At 36.2% G+C, this 14,007-nt stretch overlaps 1 protein-coding gene across 3 annotated transcripts in view; it reads right to left on the reverse strand.

Annotated features, from left to right (window-relative positions):
• Positions 1 to 14,007, reverse strand: part of EEA1 (early endosome antigen 1) — a 72,231-nt gene that overhangs the window by 39,805 nt on the left and 18,419 nt on the right. For 2 of the 3 annotated variants that reach the window (XM_031600479.2, XM_031600478.2), the window contains 7 exons: positions 12,932 to 13,059; positions 8,845 to 8,899; positions 8,662 to 8,727; positions 7,774 to 7,813; positions 6,828 to 6,935; positions 6,619 to 6,740; positions 4,954 to 5,109 (listed from right to left, as the gene is read on the reverse strand). In XM_031600479.2, coding sequence (XP_031456339.2) covers positions 4,954 to 5,109; positions 6,619 to 6,740; positions 6,828 to 6,935; positions 7,774 to 7,813; positions 8,662 to 8,727; positions 8,845 to 8,899; positions 12,932 to 13,059 — 675 coding nt within the window. Of the gene's footprint in view, positions 1 to 4,953; positions 5,110 to 6,618; positions 6,741 to 6,827; positions 6,936 to 7,773; positions 7,814 to 8,661; positions 8,728 to 8,844; positions 8,900 to 12,931; positions 13,060 to 14,007 lie in introns of those variants that run through there. The other variant, XM_090139799.1, reaches the window with a different exon arrangement.

Below are 14,007 nucleotides of genomic sequence, written 5' to 3' on the forward strand. Positions count from 1 at the left end.
AAATCACAGCATATTATCCATTAATCACTATCACAGTTCTAGCTTGAGATGAAGCCCTCCCCACCTCCAAGTCATTGGGATTATACATACTAGAATAATGTACTAGAAAAGGCAGTAGAAGTTTTAAGCTCGGACTGTGATGCAAACTTGGTGCACGACTTTTGGTTACACTGATCCTGTAGGTGAGTATAATCAGGGTAACAAATTCTAACTCTTCAAACAGGATTGGTAGAAACAGAATAGATTAACGACTACATAGTATTTGTAGACAGTAATGAAAGCAAACCAGAAAAGCACTTTGGATGGGTAACAATGACTGCCCCAAAGCACACTGTGCTGGAGTTAATAAGAAACATTATCATGTATTCCAGTTACTTCGTGACCATTCCTCCTGCAGACCTCTCATATCTTCTTAGAAAATTTTAAGAATAAAAAGTAAAAAAAAAACATTTCTGAAGTCTGATCTATCCACATATAATTAACAAATGCAGACACTGATCCTTATGCTGGACAGCAAAGGTAATTGTTTTTAATAGAAGGTTAATGAATACTGAGTTATCTGAATAAAATCTATAGCATGCTGCTCAGAAGCACAAGTACTTCTGGGACTTCTATGTGCTATAATTGCCCTGCTTCTTTTTGATAAACACACTGAAGAATAGTTTCCTTGCATATTTGTAATACAAAAAAATAAAATGCTCTGTATGAATGCGTTCATGTTGACTACAGTACTTCATAACATTCATTTCAAAGAAAGTTCTCTCCCACTGTTTTCAAAAGAACAGATTTCAGCAAGAAGAAATAAATACTAAATTCAAGAATGAAATAAAGATCAGAAGTAACAGACCAAAAATATGCCATTTACAACCGTTTTACATAAAGAGGTAGACCAAATAGAAGATATGAATGCATTTTTTGTATGACTACATATTGTTATTAATACTGAGGTTTGGTAATGCTGTTCTTTATACGGTCATTCTGTTACAAAGCTGTTAGTAAGAATAAATCCTGGGATCTGTCTGGGACAGACAAGCAATCCAGGATGTTCTTAAGAAACAGAGCATGGATATTTCACAAGTGAGAGAATACGGTGCAGAAGACGTCCAGAAGCTTGCTAAGGTTACTACTGCAACAATTCAAACTAGAACCATAATTTGTGTGCATTTCTCTCAATCACAGATCAAAGACCTGACCTATATTTCATTCTTAAAATAGAAACATATGATGGATGAATATTCATTCCAGGTACTGTCTGGTTGATATGTCTGAGCAATTAATGAAACTAACTAAATAGGAAAGCATCTATTTAACAATCTCTTAGTATTATCTTAATACAATAGAAATCTAATGTAGCATAGCAAGCTTTCAAAAAAAAATTTACCTCACATTTAAGTGTCTCCATTAGAAAGCAGAAAAAAATAAAAGGGGTGAATGAAAGATGGAAATAAGCAGTGACAAAGCCATTCATTGATATACTGTTGTCAAATATTGCCTATACTTTGTTTGAAAAAAATTTAAAAAAAGAAGAAAAAGAAAGAAAAAAACCAGACAGACCTGGCTTTATCAAGTTTATCCATAATTTAATCTACTAATCTTGCCTAGGATTTAATACTCAATATAGCAATCTGTAGGAACATTTATCAGATGCTGAAACAAATCCCAAACTGCAAAAATGCCAAGCTCTGCAGTAGTGCAGCTGTTTTCATAATTTGCTCACTATGTAGAATTCCCTATAGTGAGAAACCAAATGTGGAATGAGTGTCTCAGAACGAACATTCAGCTGACATAACTGGACACCACACTTTCAGCTGCAAATCTGAAATAAAGCATAATACTCAACAAAAGGAAAAGACAATAATGAACACACTTAGGTGATAACTGTAGAGCTACGCAACTATTTGCATGTTTTCTTTCTCCTGCAGCATTTAAAGATACTCATACAGAGTTAAGACAATCGTTACTCTCTCTAAGTATCTCATTATAAAGAAGCTTCCCTGTGGAAACCAATATTAATATATGTTGCCACAGCCACTCCAGTGTAATGGCCTAGGAATCACCTTACTCTTGGTCATAACGTGCAAAGCTGAGATGAAACATGAGAAAACTTTTATGTCCAGAACTGTACAACTTTAACAAGACTTCCATTTCTTGTTTTCTTATGGCTAATACTTTTCACAAGTGTGCTTTTGTTCTGTTTGTTTTTTTTAAAGTAAAGAAGTTTTCACCACAAGGACTTCAAGTAAATTTAAGTTTAACCTATCGCAGCAACGACAAAACTTTTATTTTGACTATGTCTTTCTACCTATGTCTTACACTATTGCTGCCATAAGTTGAATTATGCGAAGAAGACTAACATTTCTGAGAATCAGGCTGCCACTGCTCACTGCATTCTTCCATGCAGCAACTCAGTCCTCTCTGGTTCAGTCTATGTACTGATGATATTACACAGACATCTGATATTATCATAGTTACACTGTAGTTTATAAACTTTCCAGACATCTAAGATTTCTTAGATTGTTCTTGGAGCAGCTGGGAGTACTTCGTGGTCTTCTCTCCTAATCTGCCATTACTTCCACCAGAAATGAAAAACCTTGTCTCTTTTTCCTGTTAAAAGCTGCACTTTAAAGTGAAATTTTAATATGGTTAGTTATGTCAAAGCTTAAGTATACCTTATTTGAGTGAACAGAAGCAATCCACATTGCTGTGTTTCAAGATTGTAGATTTTTGTTATGCCTACATCACTATGTCATTTTATCTTCACATAAAAACTAAATACAATATCCAAAACCACAGAGACTACAAACACAGTGTTTTGAAACAAAATTTAAATTCTGCAGCATAGTTGTGGGATCTCACAGTTAAAACCAAATTACAGTTATGCAGCAACTAACATGGCCACATAACCACATCACATTCATGACTCCAACTGTGATATTCCTTTTTTCTTGTCAGATGAAGCTCTTGGCATACATAATTTTAACTTGAAAACAATTGTAGATTCATGGTTAGTACAAAACTGTAATCTTGTACAGTTCCTGGAGCTCCACATATGTGCTGGAGAGTTCAGGGGAAGGCAGGAGTGAAAGCCCTAAGGAGTTCAAATTAACGAGGGCAGACCTTCTCCAAAGCTCTGCAGTGTAAATTAAGAAACAGAAGATAAAACTGTTGCTCTGAAATCTAGGGCACGTGGAAGCCCATGATAACAAGATGCCAGAATTTCTTCACATTCTGAAATATCAGCAGGATGGAGGATACAACAAGTTCTACAGGAACTCTAGGCATGCCCTCCTGTAAAAAGGGATAGTCTGCATGGAAGCAATTTCACTAGGAACCATAGTTCTGCATTGTTTTGCTCGTCTTTGCAGTCGTGTGGGACAACAGAAAAGGGAGGTATAAAGGTTTCGAACACAGGAAACAAAGCCTTTCAGTGTCAAATTGTTTCTTAGTAAAGATATACCAAACAACACTCTAGTGAGAGGCAGCAACACCCAGCAAGAGAATTCTTACACAGGTACAGATTCGCCAGGCCCCCAGTAGAACAAATTGTGTTAGAGACAACCTTCTTGGAGATAGAGTGTTTTTACAAGAATTTCTTGCCAACATCTCTGTCAGAGATTTCCCTTGCTATTATGGCAAACAACATCAAACATGCTTTAGTCAGGAGTATTCTGAGATGGTTCCACGACAGGGCAGTCTGAGGAGTAAGGTTCCACCTAAAAGATCCAAGTTAGAGCTGCTGTACTGCTTTTTCTCTAGTCTCCATGGAAGTGGAAACGTACAGTGGTGAAAAAGCAGAGGAATTATAACCAAGAAAACCAAACACCTGTTATGGAAGAATTTCTTAGTTTTTCATCCTTAAACACAGAGTTATCACCATCTGTATATACAAGAATAGCAAAATTGGGCAAACGCTTTCAAATCTCCCATCATCAATTTTAGCCTTCTTTCACTGACTCAGCCAAAACAGAGGAAAGCCTTCAGAAAGTAATTCTGAGAAGAAATCCACATGTTCCATAACTCAAGTAAACAGTGAAGTTCCAATTTACAGATGGGATGAATTGAAAATGTTTTAAATCAGGAAAATATAGAGAAAAAAAATTAAAACAAAACCAGTAACTAACTTTAGAACAAGACTTTTTCTACTTTCTACAGACTGCAACAGCAAAGGGAGTGCTGATGCCTAAAACAGACTACAAGTGACTTACTGACATATTGACCTAAAGTCATGGTGAAACCTGGCAACCAGTCAACTTCTGGTCTAGTAAATAACAAGGAACATTTAGAGGCCATTATTTAGCAGATTTGGGCAAGAATGGGGAAAGATTTATATCCTACACACAAAACATACCTACAATAAATAATAGCTGTAGAAAGGCTCCCAACAGTAAAAACTAGATAAAGGAAAATGAAAACCAGGTAACAATACCCAATGACATCTTAAAATCTTCAGCCAGATTAAAAATTATATAGGTCTTCTAAGAATACTGACAATATCTACTTTTCATTAATTTTTCCTATGTACTTTAGAACTAGCATCCATTTTCAAAAACCTCAACTCTAATATGAAACTAAAACCAGCATTCTGATTAACAACTGCTTTTATCCACATGAAGCTCTAAAAGAGAAACAATTATCTGAATCACACAAGCACTGCTCTACTTCTCTCTCTAAGCAGAAATAGCACAGTTCTACCAGAAGATCAATAGCTCTGTAGTAACTCTTCATGCCAAGAAAAGGTTTTGCAACAAAAAATCTGGGGACTTTTTCAAGTATCAATATTGACAGATTTATGCAATTTACTGTAATAAATAGATACGTTTCTCAGGTAAGTTAGAAGAGATTCTGTTAAGAACAAAAGCTTTGTCATTGTGATGAATTAATATTTCCCATTTTCAAATTAAAAAAAAAAATAAAAGCAAAGTTAATACGCACATCTTATGGTATGACTATTACCTCTGAGTTTGCCTGCTCTGCCTGCAAGTGCTTGCACTCATCTTTCAGCTTTTCAGATTCTCTCTCACGTTCCAAAGTCATTTTGTCCATCAGTGTCTGAACTTGGACTAGTTCCTTTTTAAGAACAGCCACATCTTCCACACCAGGCCTTTGTAGCTGAAAAGCAGAAAGGTAAGAGTGATGATATTCATAGATAAACTTCCAGCATTAATTTCACCTCTAAAAATCTTTCAAACTAAGTTACAGACAACATGAGATAGACAGTATTATGGCAAACAAAATAATGTACAATTTCTAAAGGAAATGGGTTTTTAATGTCTGGTTGACAGTTTTTGCCTACTAAACATTGAACAAGTTGATCCATTTCAACCAAATCTGACAAAAAAGAATAAGGTCTCAAAGATGAAATTCCTGTAATTTTCATGTAGGAAGATAGCTAAGGGAGACCATTAGGAGAAAACACTGAATTGACAGGGAATCTGCACAATAAATTTATCTGAAGTTATATTCCATGAGAAGTAGGTTATATTAATTTCCACTACTCTATGGAGCAGATTATCGTTTATCCTTCTATAATACACACAAGCCTGTCTCATGACAGAGACGTATAAGAATTGACTACAGACTTTTAAACCACTAATGTCTCTGAAAACATCAGGAACAGATGAAAAATGGGCAACTCAAGGAGACGTTTCTCAGGACTTGTCAAAATACTTCACATTAGACATATAGGTAAACCCACTAGTAATTACATCTGAAGTCCTAAAAAGTCTTTCCAAGGGAAAAGCTATGGAAGAAAGGGAGGAGGAAGGCAATACTGGGCACCGAAGAAAGAAAAGTAAGTGTTGGCAGTTAAAGTACTGGAAAAAAAAAGGTAGGAATGTAGAAAGAGAAAAGAAGACAAGAAACCAACTAAACAGGTAGAGGAATGGACAGGTCCAGTGTCTGATCAGGACCAAGAGGAACTCATGAGTATTTCCCAGCAGCTGACTACAGGGAAGAAGGTAGATAAATGCCATCCTGCTGTTTTCCAGAGCACATGCAGTAGAAGACAAAAAAGAAGTTAGGAAGTCCCTTAGCAACAACTTTGGAAGTAGCATGACTGCTGAGTCACTGAGATCACTCCCTGAAGCCAAGTCATCACGAGCCAAAATCCTGGAATACACACACATCAGTATCATCAGCCAAGAAGAAGACAGTAAACATTAACATAGGCACGGTGATGACAGCTGCCAGCCTTTTAGCCACCATGCCACAAAACACCACTCCAAGCACTCCTTATGAACACAGCTGTCCAGGGACAGGCATAGCATAACACCTCATGGAAAATTAGTGATCTTAAGACAGCTTCTGGAGTCAGCGATGGCATTCACCAAGTCCAGGACACTGATTGCATAACACATCCAAAGCTGTAATGCTCTGCAAATTTCCTCAGATGGAGCATCAAACGAGCAGATTACAAAATAACATATGATAAATTTTAATACACATGCTAATATACACTGAAAAAATATTGAAAAATATGGTATTCTAAACCTCTTTTCAAGCCTCAATTAGACGTCTCCAATATCAACAGTTAGGCTACTTTTAAACTGCGATTGTTTAGGAAGGCATATGCTCAATTGCCTGAAAATAACAAAAACATTTATAGTGTGATATGAATACCAGCTCTGTCTTTAAGTCTTCTATGGTACTCCTCTCCTTCAGTAGTTCCTGTGTTAGGTTTGTCATTTTCTGTTCTGCACCTTCCCGAAGGCTGATTTCTTCATCATACTTTGCTTTAAGATCTAATTAAGAAGGAAGTTGAATAAATAATCACTTGCACAAGTTGCACAAGTAGAGAACAGAATCAGACCACATATTAGCATACTCACCCACAATTTCAGTGGCCAGTTGTGCTGCTTTTTGCTCAAATAAGTCTTTCATTTGCTTAATATTAAAATTTTCTACTTGGATCTCTTCTAGTTGCCGTTCTAATGATTCTATTTCCATAAAGAGAACAGTATTACTTCCTGGAATAGCTAGGGTAAGGTTATACAGTTACTTATATCAATAACAAACCACAGTAGATAAAAAATTAATCTAAGTTCACTTAGCTAATCCAATTAACTTAGTAAACTGAGCAACTTCACTGAAGAATCTACAAGCATGATACTGAAACCTGTCACTAGCAGAGTACTATGCAGGATTAAGTAGATATTGGCTTTCACCAGTCACTAATAGCTCTTGAGATCATTGTAACATTCTGCTGAATTCCAAACCCTGACCTGTGATTAAAAGTTCTTTAATCACAATCAGTCAGATCCTTTTTGGACACAAAGAAAATCTTATCTCATGAGTGCCTAGAGAAAATGAAACATGAAGCAAAAATTACTGGTCTGGAAAACAAAAGTGACAAAATTCATTGGCTTCCTTGCTAGCAATTAGTACAAAAGAACACTGAATAAAACAAGCACTGACAAATGCTACAGTTTGAATTGTCAACAACCATGGTCTTTCTCAGCAAAAGACTTGAATTAAATGCTTGAATAAATGAAATTATTAAAAACATGTTCAAAACTATTAATAAGTACTGCTTTTGCAGTGAAAACTCCTTTCTTACTTCTACATATTACAGACCCCAAGATTCTGTACATTTCTCCACACTGCAGCTATCCTAAGCACTTGTAATGAGCTTTTTTTTTCAGTAACAGTGCTTGCACAGCATGCTATGTCTTTAGTTTACCAAAACTGTTTTTTCATTAGTCTAAAAGCTAGCGTAAACAAAACTCCAGAGATCCCAAAACAGTGCAGAATTTTATACAATAAAAGGTTAGCCACCTGTAGATGTAGATGTCGTCAATCCATCAGACTTTGAATCCTTAAGAAAACAGAAGGACAAATGCAACATTAGACAGAAGGAATTAAAACTACTACTTCAAAAGTTCATCCCACTTTTGGAAAAGACAGAAATAAAGACTTATTTGCTCACATACTGCACAGTAGTACAAATTTCCAACAGTTGAATCTGGAAGACTGGAAAAGGCCAAGACAATTTTCCATTTCTTTATCATTACACTATCTAACTTTCAGACTTGCAAGACTCCAGTAAGAAACCCCTCCCCTTCACTTTCCTCAATATTGAAATCTGACTTAAAACACAGACATTATATTAAATACATCCAAAAAGGCACTCTGTCAGAATGTAATTCCCAATGTTTAGAACAATCCAGTATCTAAGTAGCTCACAGTAGCAAAAGAAGTTTTTCCCTAAGGACAATATATTATAAGTTGACTTAAATCATTTGTTCAGCTCATCTTTGTTGTGAAGTCACACTACTTACTGCGCTTCTCCCTTTTTTTTTCTTCTTTTTTTGAGAGTATGGGGTTTTTCGTTTGGTGTTTTTTTTTTTTTTTTTTTTTTACAGCTAACACCCTACTGCCCTTTCTCATAGCAGGTGAAACACCACATTCAAACTGAGTTCTGACTAAGCCCAATGGAAAAATCTGAACAGAACTTGTAGTAAGCTCTACCATTACCCACTCCAGTACTTTTCTTCAGATTTATACAGTTAAACTGTGGAGAGACAACTAGCTTTGTTTTCAAGAACATGTCAATATTCAAGTCACGGAACTAACTAAATCAGGCCACGTGCCTTACAAAAAAGGTATTAATCTTCAATGTCAATGCTGATGATAAACCTGCTTCAAGTATTTTAAAGCAATTACTTGCTGCCGCTGCCCCTGCAATTTCTCTAGTTCTTTCTTCAGCTCTTCTGAATACCATCTTTCCTCCTAGAAAGTAAAAAAAGAAATGGAGAAAAAGAGAACTGTAAATTTGGTTGCTTAAGATAGCAGACTATTTTGCAATTTGAAACAAAAAGCCACATGCAAGTAAAATACATTTCCAACCTTCAGCGAAGCTTGCAAGTCTTGTACTTCTTGTCGGAGCAGTGATACTTCATCTCTGAATAAATATATCCACAGAGTGGAGAAAATGAATATGCAGTAGTTATATTTTGTCAATTACATAGAAATTCTAAAGTATATTAAATAACTGGAAGACAGTAATAGACACATATTCTATAAACATAATTTAAATAAACATAGTTATTTTTCATTTTTTGAAAATTAGAAGAAAGTGGAATTATAGATACTTATTAGTTCATTTTGCATATCACCTGAACAATGCTAAAACTCTAACAGTATAAGTAAAGAACTGGATATGTAAAAAGTCTCATGAAAATAAACTGCAAATCTAATTCAGTTCATCAACTTCACCACGAGTCAAATTGCAAAGCTGGGCATTGGCATGTTTAATATTCTATACACCTTTTTATGAAAGGGACAGGCCTAATATCCTTCACTTCCCATATCACATGAGGAACACTGATAAGAAACAGCATGTGACTTTATTCCTTTTGAAATATGTAGCTACATAATTTTTTTTTATCCACACAGCAATTCAGTACGCCCCATAGATGGGCTCAATGAATGGTCTGAATACTTAAAGCCTTGGGATTTTAAATTCTCAAATTGAGCCATGCAAGAACACAAGATCCAAGGCTAAAATTGTTACTAACTGCACCCTTCTAGACATCAGGTCTCCTTAAAAAATTGTGTAACTATACAGATGAGGATAACATTAAATCACTCAGATACAGCCACTCCAAATGCTAACACATCCCTTCCTATCGTTTATACAGTGGCAGCACAGAGGCACACAGAACATGTATGTGTGTGGGTGTCAATACCAACATATTCTGTTTTATACCATATAGTTTTATAGCTCCTGTGCTGCATTATCCCCTCCTCCATAGATGTTCTTTAGAATTGTCTCATACTTAGGAGAAAAACAAAACAAAGCAACCTATTCCTTAGCTAAACCACAACAGAAAAAATTCAGCCTTCATTTCACATTAACCACAGGGTCATCGAGAATCCAGTGAAACACATGCACTTGAACCAATGAAGAACTCCAAGGCTGACCAATTTTAATGGCCAAATGAATGTTGTCATGTTGGAAAGATAAGTTTTACAGAAGGTCTTCTGCTATTTACACATTATTTGTCCTGTGAGAGATAAATTGGAGGTTCCCAAGTAAAATCTAATGAGACAGGTATAACTGCTACTCAAAACCCATATATTGTTTGAGCTTTCTCACCAGTATTAAGTATATCAGCAAACATTCACACCTTAGATTATAAATGAAATCTTAGGCAGGTGAAATACGGTTAACAATACTGAAGCTAGGGCCAAACACACACCAGATCAGCAGTATTAAAGTATTTATTATGCTCTAGATTGTACATTTTTGAGCTACATAAAAATAACTTGTAATTGAGAGGAAGAAAAAGGAGATGAGATGGGGAAAAGATGAAAGTACTCTACTGTAGTTTTTTCAGTATTCACCAACATTGCTCTGCTTGACAGTTGTAAGACAAAACCTAAATTTGACTTACCTGTCCAGCAAAGAATGATTAGGAAAAAAGTGTAATGAATCACTCTAGAAGTGTACATGTTTTCTTTCTCACTGCCACCCAAACCCTCCCTCAATCTCCCTCTCTCCTAGCACTGTTAAAATTCCATGCTCCTCTCAGCACATCTCCTGAACTTTGCCACCCAGCCAATATCTGCTACATTTTCCTCATGCTTCTCTCTAATCCTCAGTGCTGGTGCCTCCATCCAGGCACTGCGTACCAGTGGCCCAGCTAAACTGCACTGGGGAGAGTTGCATGATCTATTCTTGGCACTAGTAACAGTAATTTAATGGCAAGGGGGCTGAGCAGACCAAGTAATTCATCATAACTAACCCTCCCTACTGACTAAATAAGGAACTTTACAGCCTAATCTTGGTCATACGGGTCACATGCAAACTTTACCCCTAGAGCACTAACAGACTGCAGCCTGCTGCAGGTCAGAGCATTACTTTAATGCAGTATTTTGAGTATTGAAAAAAACATGTTTACATTGAATAAGAGTTTTCTCAAGCAAGCATGCAACTGAGAAACATTAAAAAAATGCCACACTTTCAGAAAGAAATAGCTCATGTGTTACACAACAGCTCTGACCAGCCTCCCTGCACTCCATCCAACTCCCTGACCTTGTCCACTTATTCAATTACAGGAGAGAGAACAAAACCACTTGTCCTTAAACTGTCAAGAAGCAGAAAAAAAAAAATTAAATTGCACCAGCCGACATCTGGTTGACATTGGAAACTTGCAGGCATAAAAATAAATCTTCCACAAACTATATACACAATATAGTTATGACCAATAATTCCTCCATGTGGATGCTATTGTTCTACTTGAGTTATCATTTCGAGTTTAAGTTACATTGCTCTGAAAAGGTTTAAATCAGACACAGAAAAAATACTCACTCTTGAGTAAATGTGTACATAGGAAACCCAATATAACTCTGCTAATACGGTATTATTTCCTCATATATAAGCCTGAATTACAATTTTTTTTACTTCTCCCCTGGCTATACAATTCCCTTTCTTTCAAACTGTCTTCTATACCTTACAGGTTCCTGCTGATCCCTCGCAGATTGGGAGAACAGAGAATAAAAGTGATCATAAAAAAACCACCATTGGAGGGGTTAAAAAAAAACAAAAAAAAATAGAAAAAAAAATCTGCTCCCCTCAAACAGTTACACTGTAACATGCTCAAAATAAAGCAATGGCAATTGTATTGCTTTAAAAAGCAATAGTTCATTAGTCATATTCAGCCAAAAACCTACAGCATCTGGAAAAGGGGGCCTAAGGAAGGGCCCCTGTCCATCCATACAGACAAGACCTCCGATAATGTTGGCTCTTCCTGGCTCAGTTTGCATAACACTGGGGAACAGAGATCTTCATTTGGGTAATAATCAAAATACGGTATCCTACACACTTCTCACCAAAATATAAACCTTCTGTGAGTTAAGTAAATACATTCATTTTATCAATGTAAGTACTGGGGTCATTTTTGGGTCATTTTTGGGTCATATATCTACCAGTCACAAACATCTGAGTGGTTTACTTCCTGCAGTAGCAGAAGCAGCTCCATTACTAAGTGAACACCAGCAGGGTTATGCAGCATGTACCTCTGTCTGCTGAACGAGGCCACAGTCAGCTGCTCACTGTGACACTACTATGTACAAAACAAAAAGGAGTTTGAGGAAGAGGTGACCAAACAGCAGTGTGGACTGTCATTTACAACTGTCCAAAATAAACACTAATCAGAAAAAGATCCAGCAGGCAGAAGGGACCCTATGTAAACTTCATCCCTAAGAAAAAGTTCCCCAAACCAACATGAGGCATTACTCAAATACAGAGGGATTACTCTCAACTGTTCTACCAAAAGTAAGTTCATTTCATCAGTTCCTGCTACATGCAGCTGCACACAGAAATAAAACCACCTGATGTGTTTCACAGGAACACACTTAAAATGCTTTTGACCAAAGAGTTAAAACAAATTAGAGAAGACTTCTGCAAATGAGGATGGAGTTTCTGGAACACAGAAAGCTGATACAGTGACACAGAGACTTCTCAGATTTGCAAAAAACTAGGTGATAAGGGAAAATTCAGACAAAAACTGATGTTATAATTACACAGTAGGTACCTTAACCACCAAGAGACAAAATCATGTCTCTCCTCTTTCTTTAGGGTTCTCCTTCCCCATGCTCAAAAGAAAAAATTTCAGCAAATAAGAATGAACCAACATTTTTCTGCCATGCTTAAAAATCTTCCAGCTTGTTACAATACATTCTCAAACACATGAGAAAAACACTGATGGAATTAACAATATAAACATAAACAACTGACTTCCATTTACTACCATATCAATATTAGTCAATATAAGTTTCAAGCTGCTTTTTAATTGTAGTTGGAAATGAGATATGAACATTTAAATACTTCACTACATAATTAAGTGTTCAAATTAATACAGCCTTCAGTGTAATTAGAAGCAGCTCAACACTGACACAAAAGCACAAGCACAAATGAACAGTGTTCCACCTTTCTGATGACAGGTGACCTTCCCCTCCACAAGTTGAATCGATGCCAGAATTATGAACTGCTTCATAATGCTTGAACAGCTCCTCAGCTGATCCATGAGACTTCATACACAAGGGACAGATAAATCCCTATTATGAAGAGAAGAGAGGGAAAAAGCAATTAAAAAAAAAAAAAAAAGCTGTCAGAAGTAAAATCTGATTTTTTCTTTCTCTATCAAAATGATCTTTGTATATCTAAAAGGCAACAGATACAATAGCTATTCTTTAAAGATTCATACTAAGAATTTCTTGATCCGATAACAGCTCTAGCAGTTAGAAATTTAGAAAATGTCTGTATAAGTCATATTATTCAGTGTTGCTTTGTTGGTTTTTTTTCCCCAGTAGCATTACATGTGAGTAACAAAGTACTGATTTAGAAAAATGGTAACCTCGAAGGGCTGCATTGCAATTACTATTACATTTAGGCTACTGATTTTAGTAAGGGCCAGGAAATTAACGCTTTTTACCTTGCATATAATTAACCAATAAATGCAACTCACAGAAATACCGTCTCAAGGAAATCATATCTTTACAGCCTAAAGAAGTCATCCTCTTTCAATCCAGAATACTTACTGAAAGCTTACCAGAGCAAAAACTTAGCAGAGCAATACCATTATTCCACCCACTAGCACACAGCCAAGTGAAAACTGTTAATATTATGTACCTCATTTGTGGAACGTACAAACTGTCACTTATCAGAAGTGCCATCCATCTCATTTTATTTAGCAATCTGCTTCTATGGGCTAGATTTGGTTACGGTTCTTCACTCGGTTATCATGCCTGCTCCCATCCTATCAGTTAAACTATAGACAACACACACTACAGTGGCAAGACAAAGAAATTTTTGAGTGAAAGTAAACAATTTAGTCTCACATTGAAGGCTCTTTATGATGCCAGACTGTGTAAAGAGAACCTTGTGCTTGGTTGCTTAGACTTAAATAATCAAATATTTGCATGGATTCAGTCCAAGAGAACCATCAAGTACAAGAATTCAAGCATGGAGACACTCCAAAGGACCAAACAGAAACTTTCTAACTG

Source organism: Phasianus colchicus, chromosome 1 (assembly GCF_987193195.1).
Source record: "Phasianus colchicus chromosome 1, bPhaCol1.hap1.1, whole genome shotgun sequence".
In the NCBI taxonomy this organism is placed as follows: domain Eukaryota; kingdom Metazoa; phylum Chordata; class Aves; order Galliformes; family Phasianidae; genus Phasianus; species Phasianus colchicus.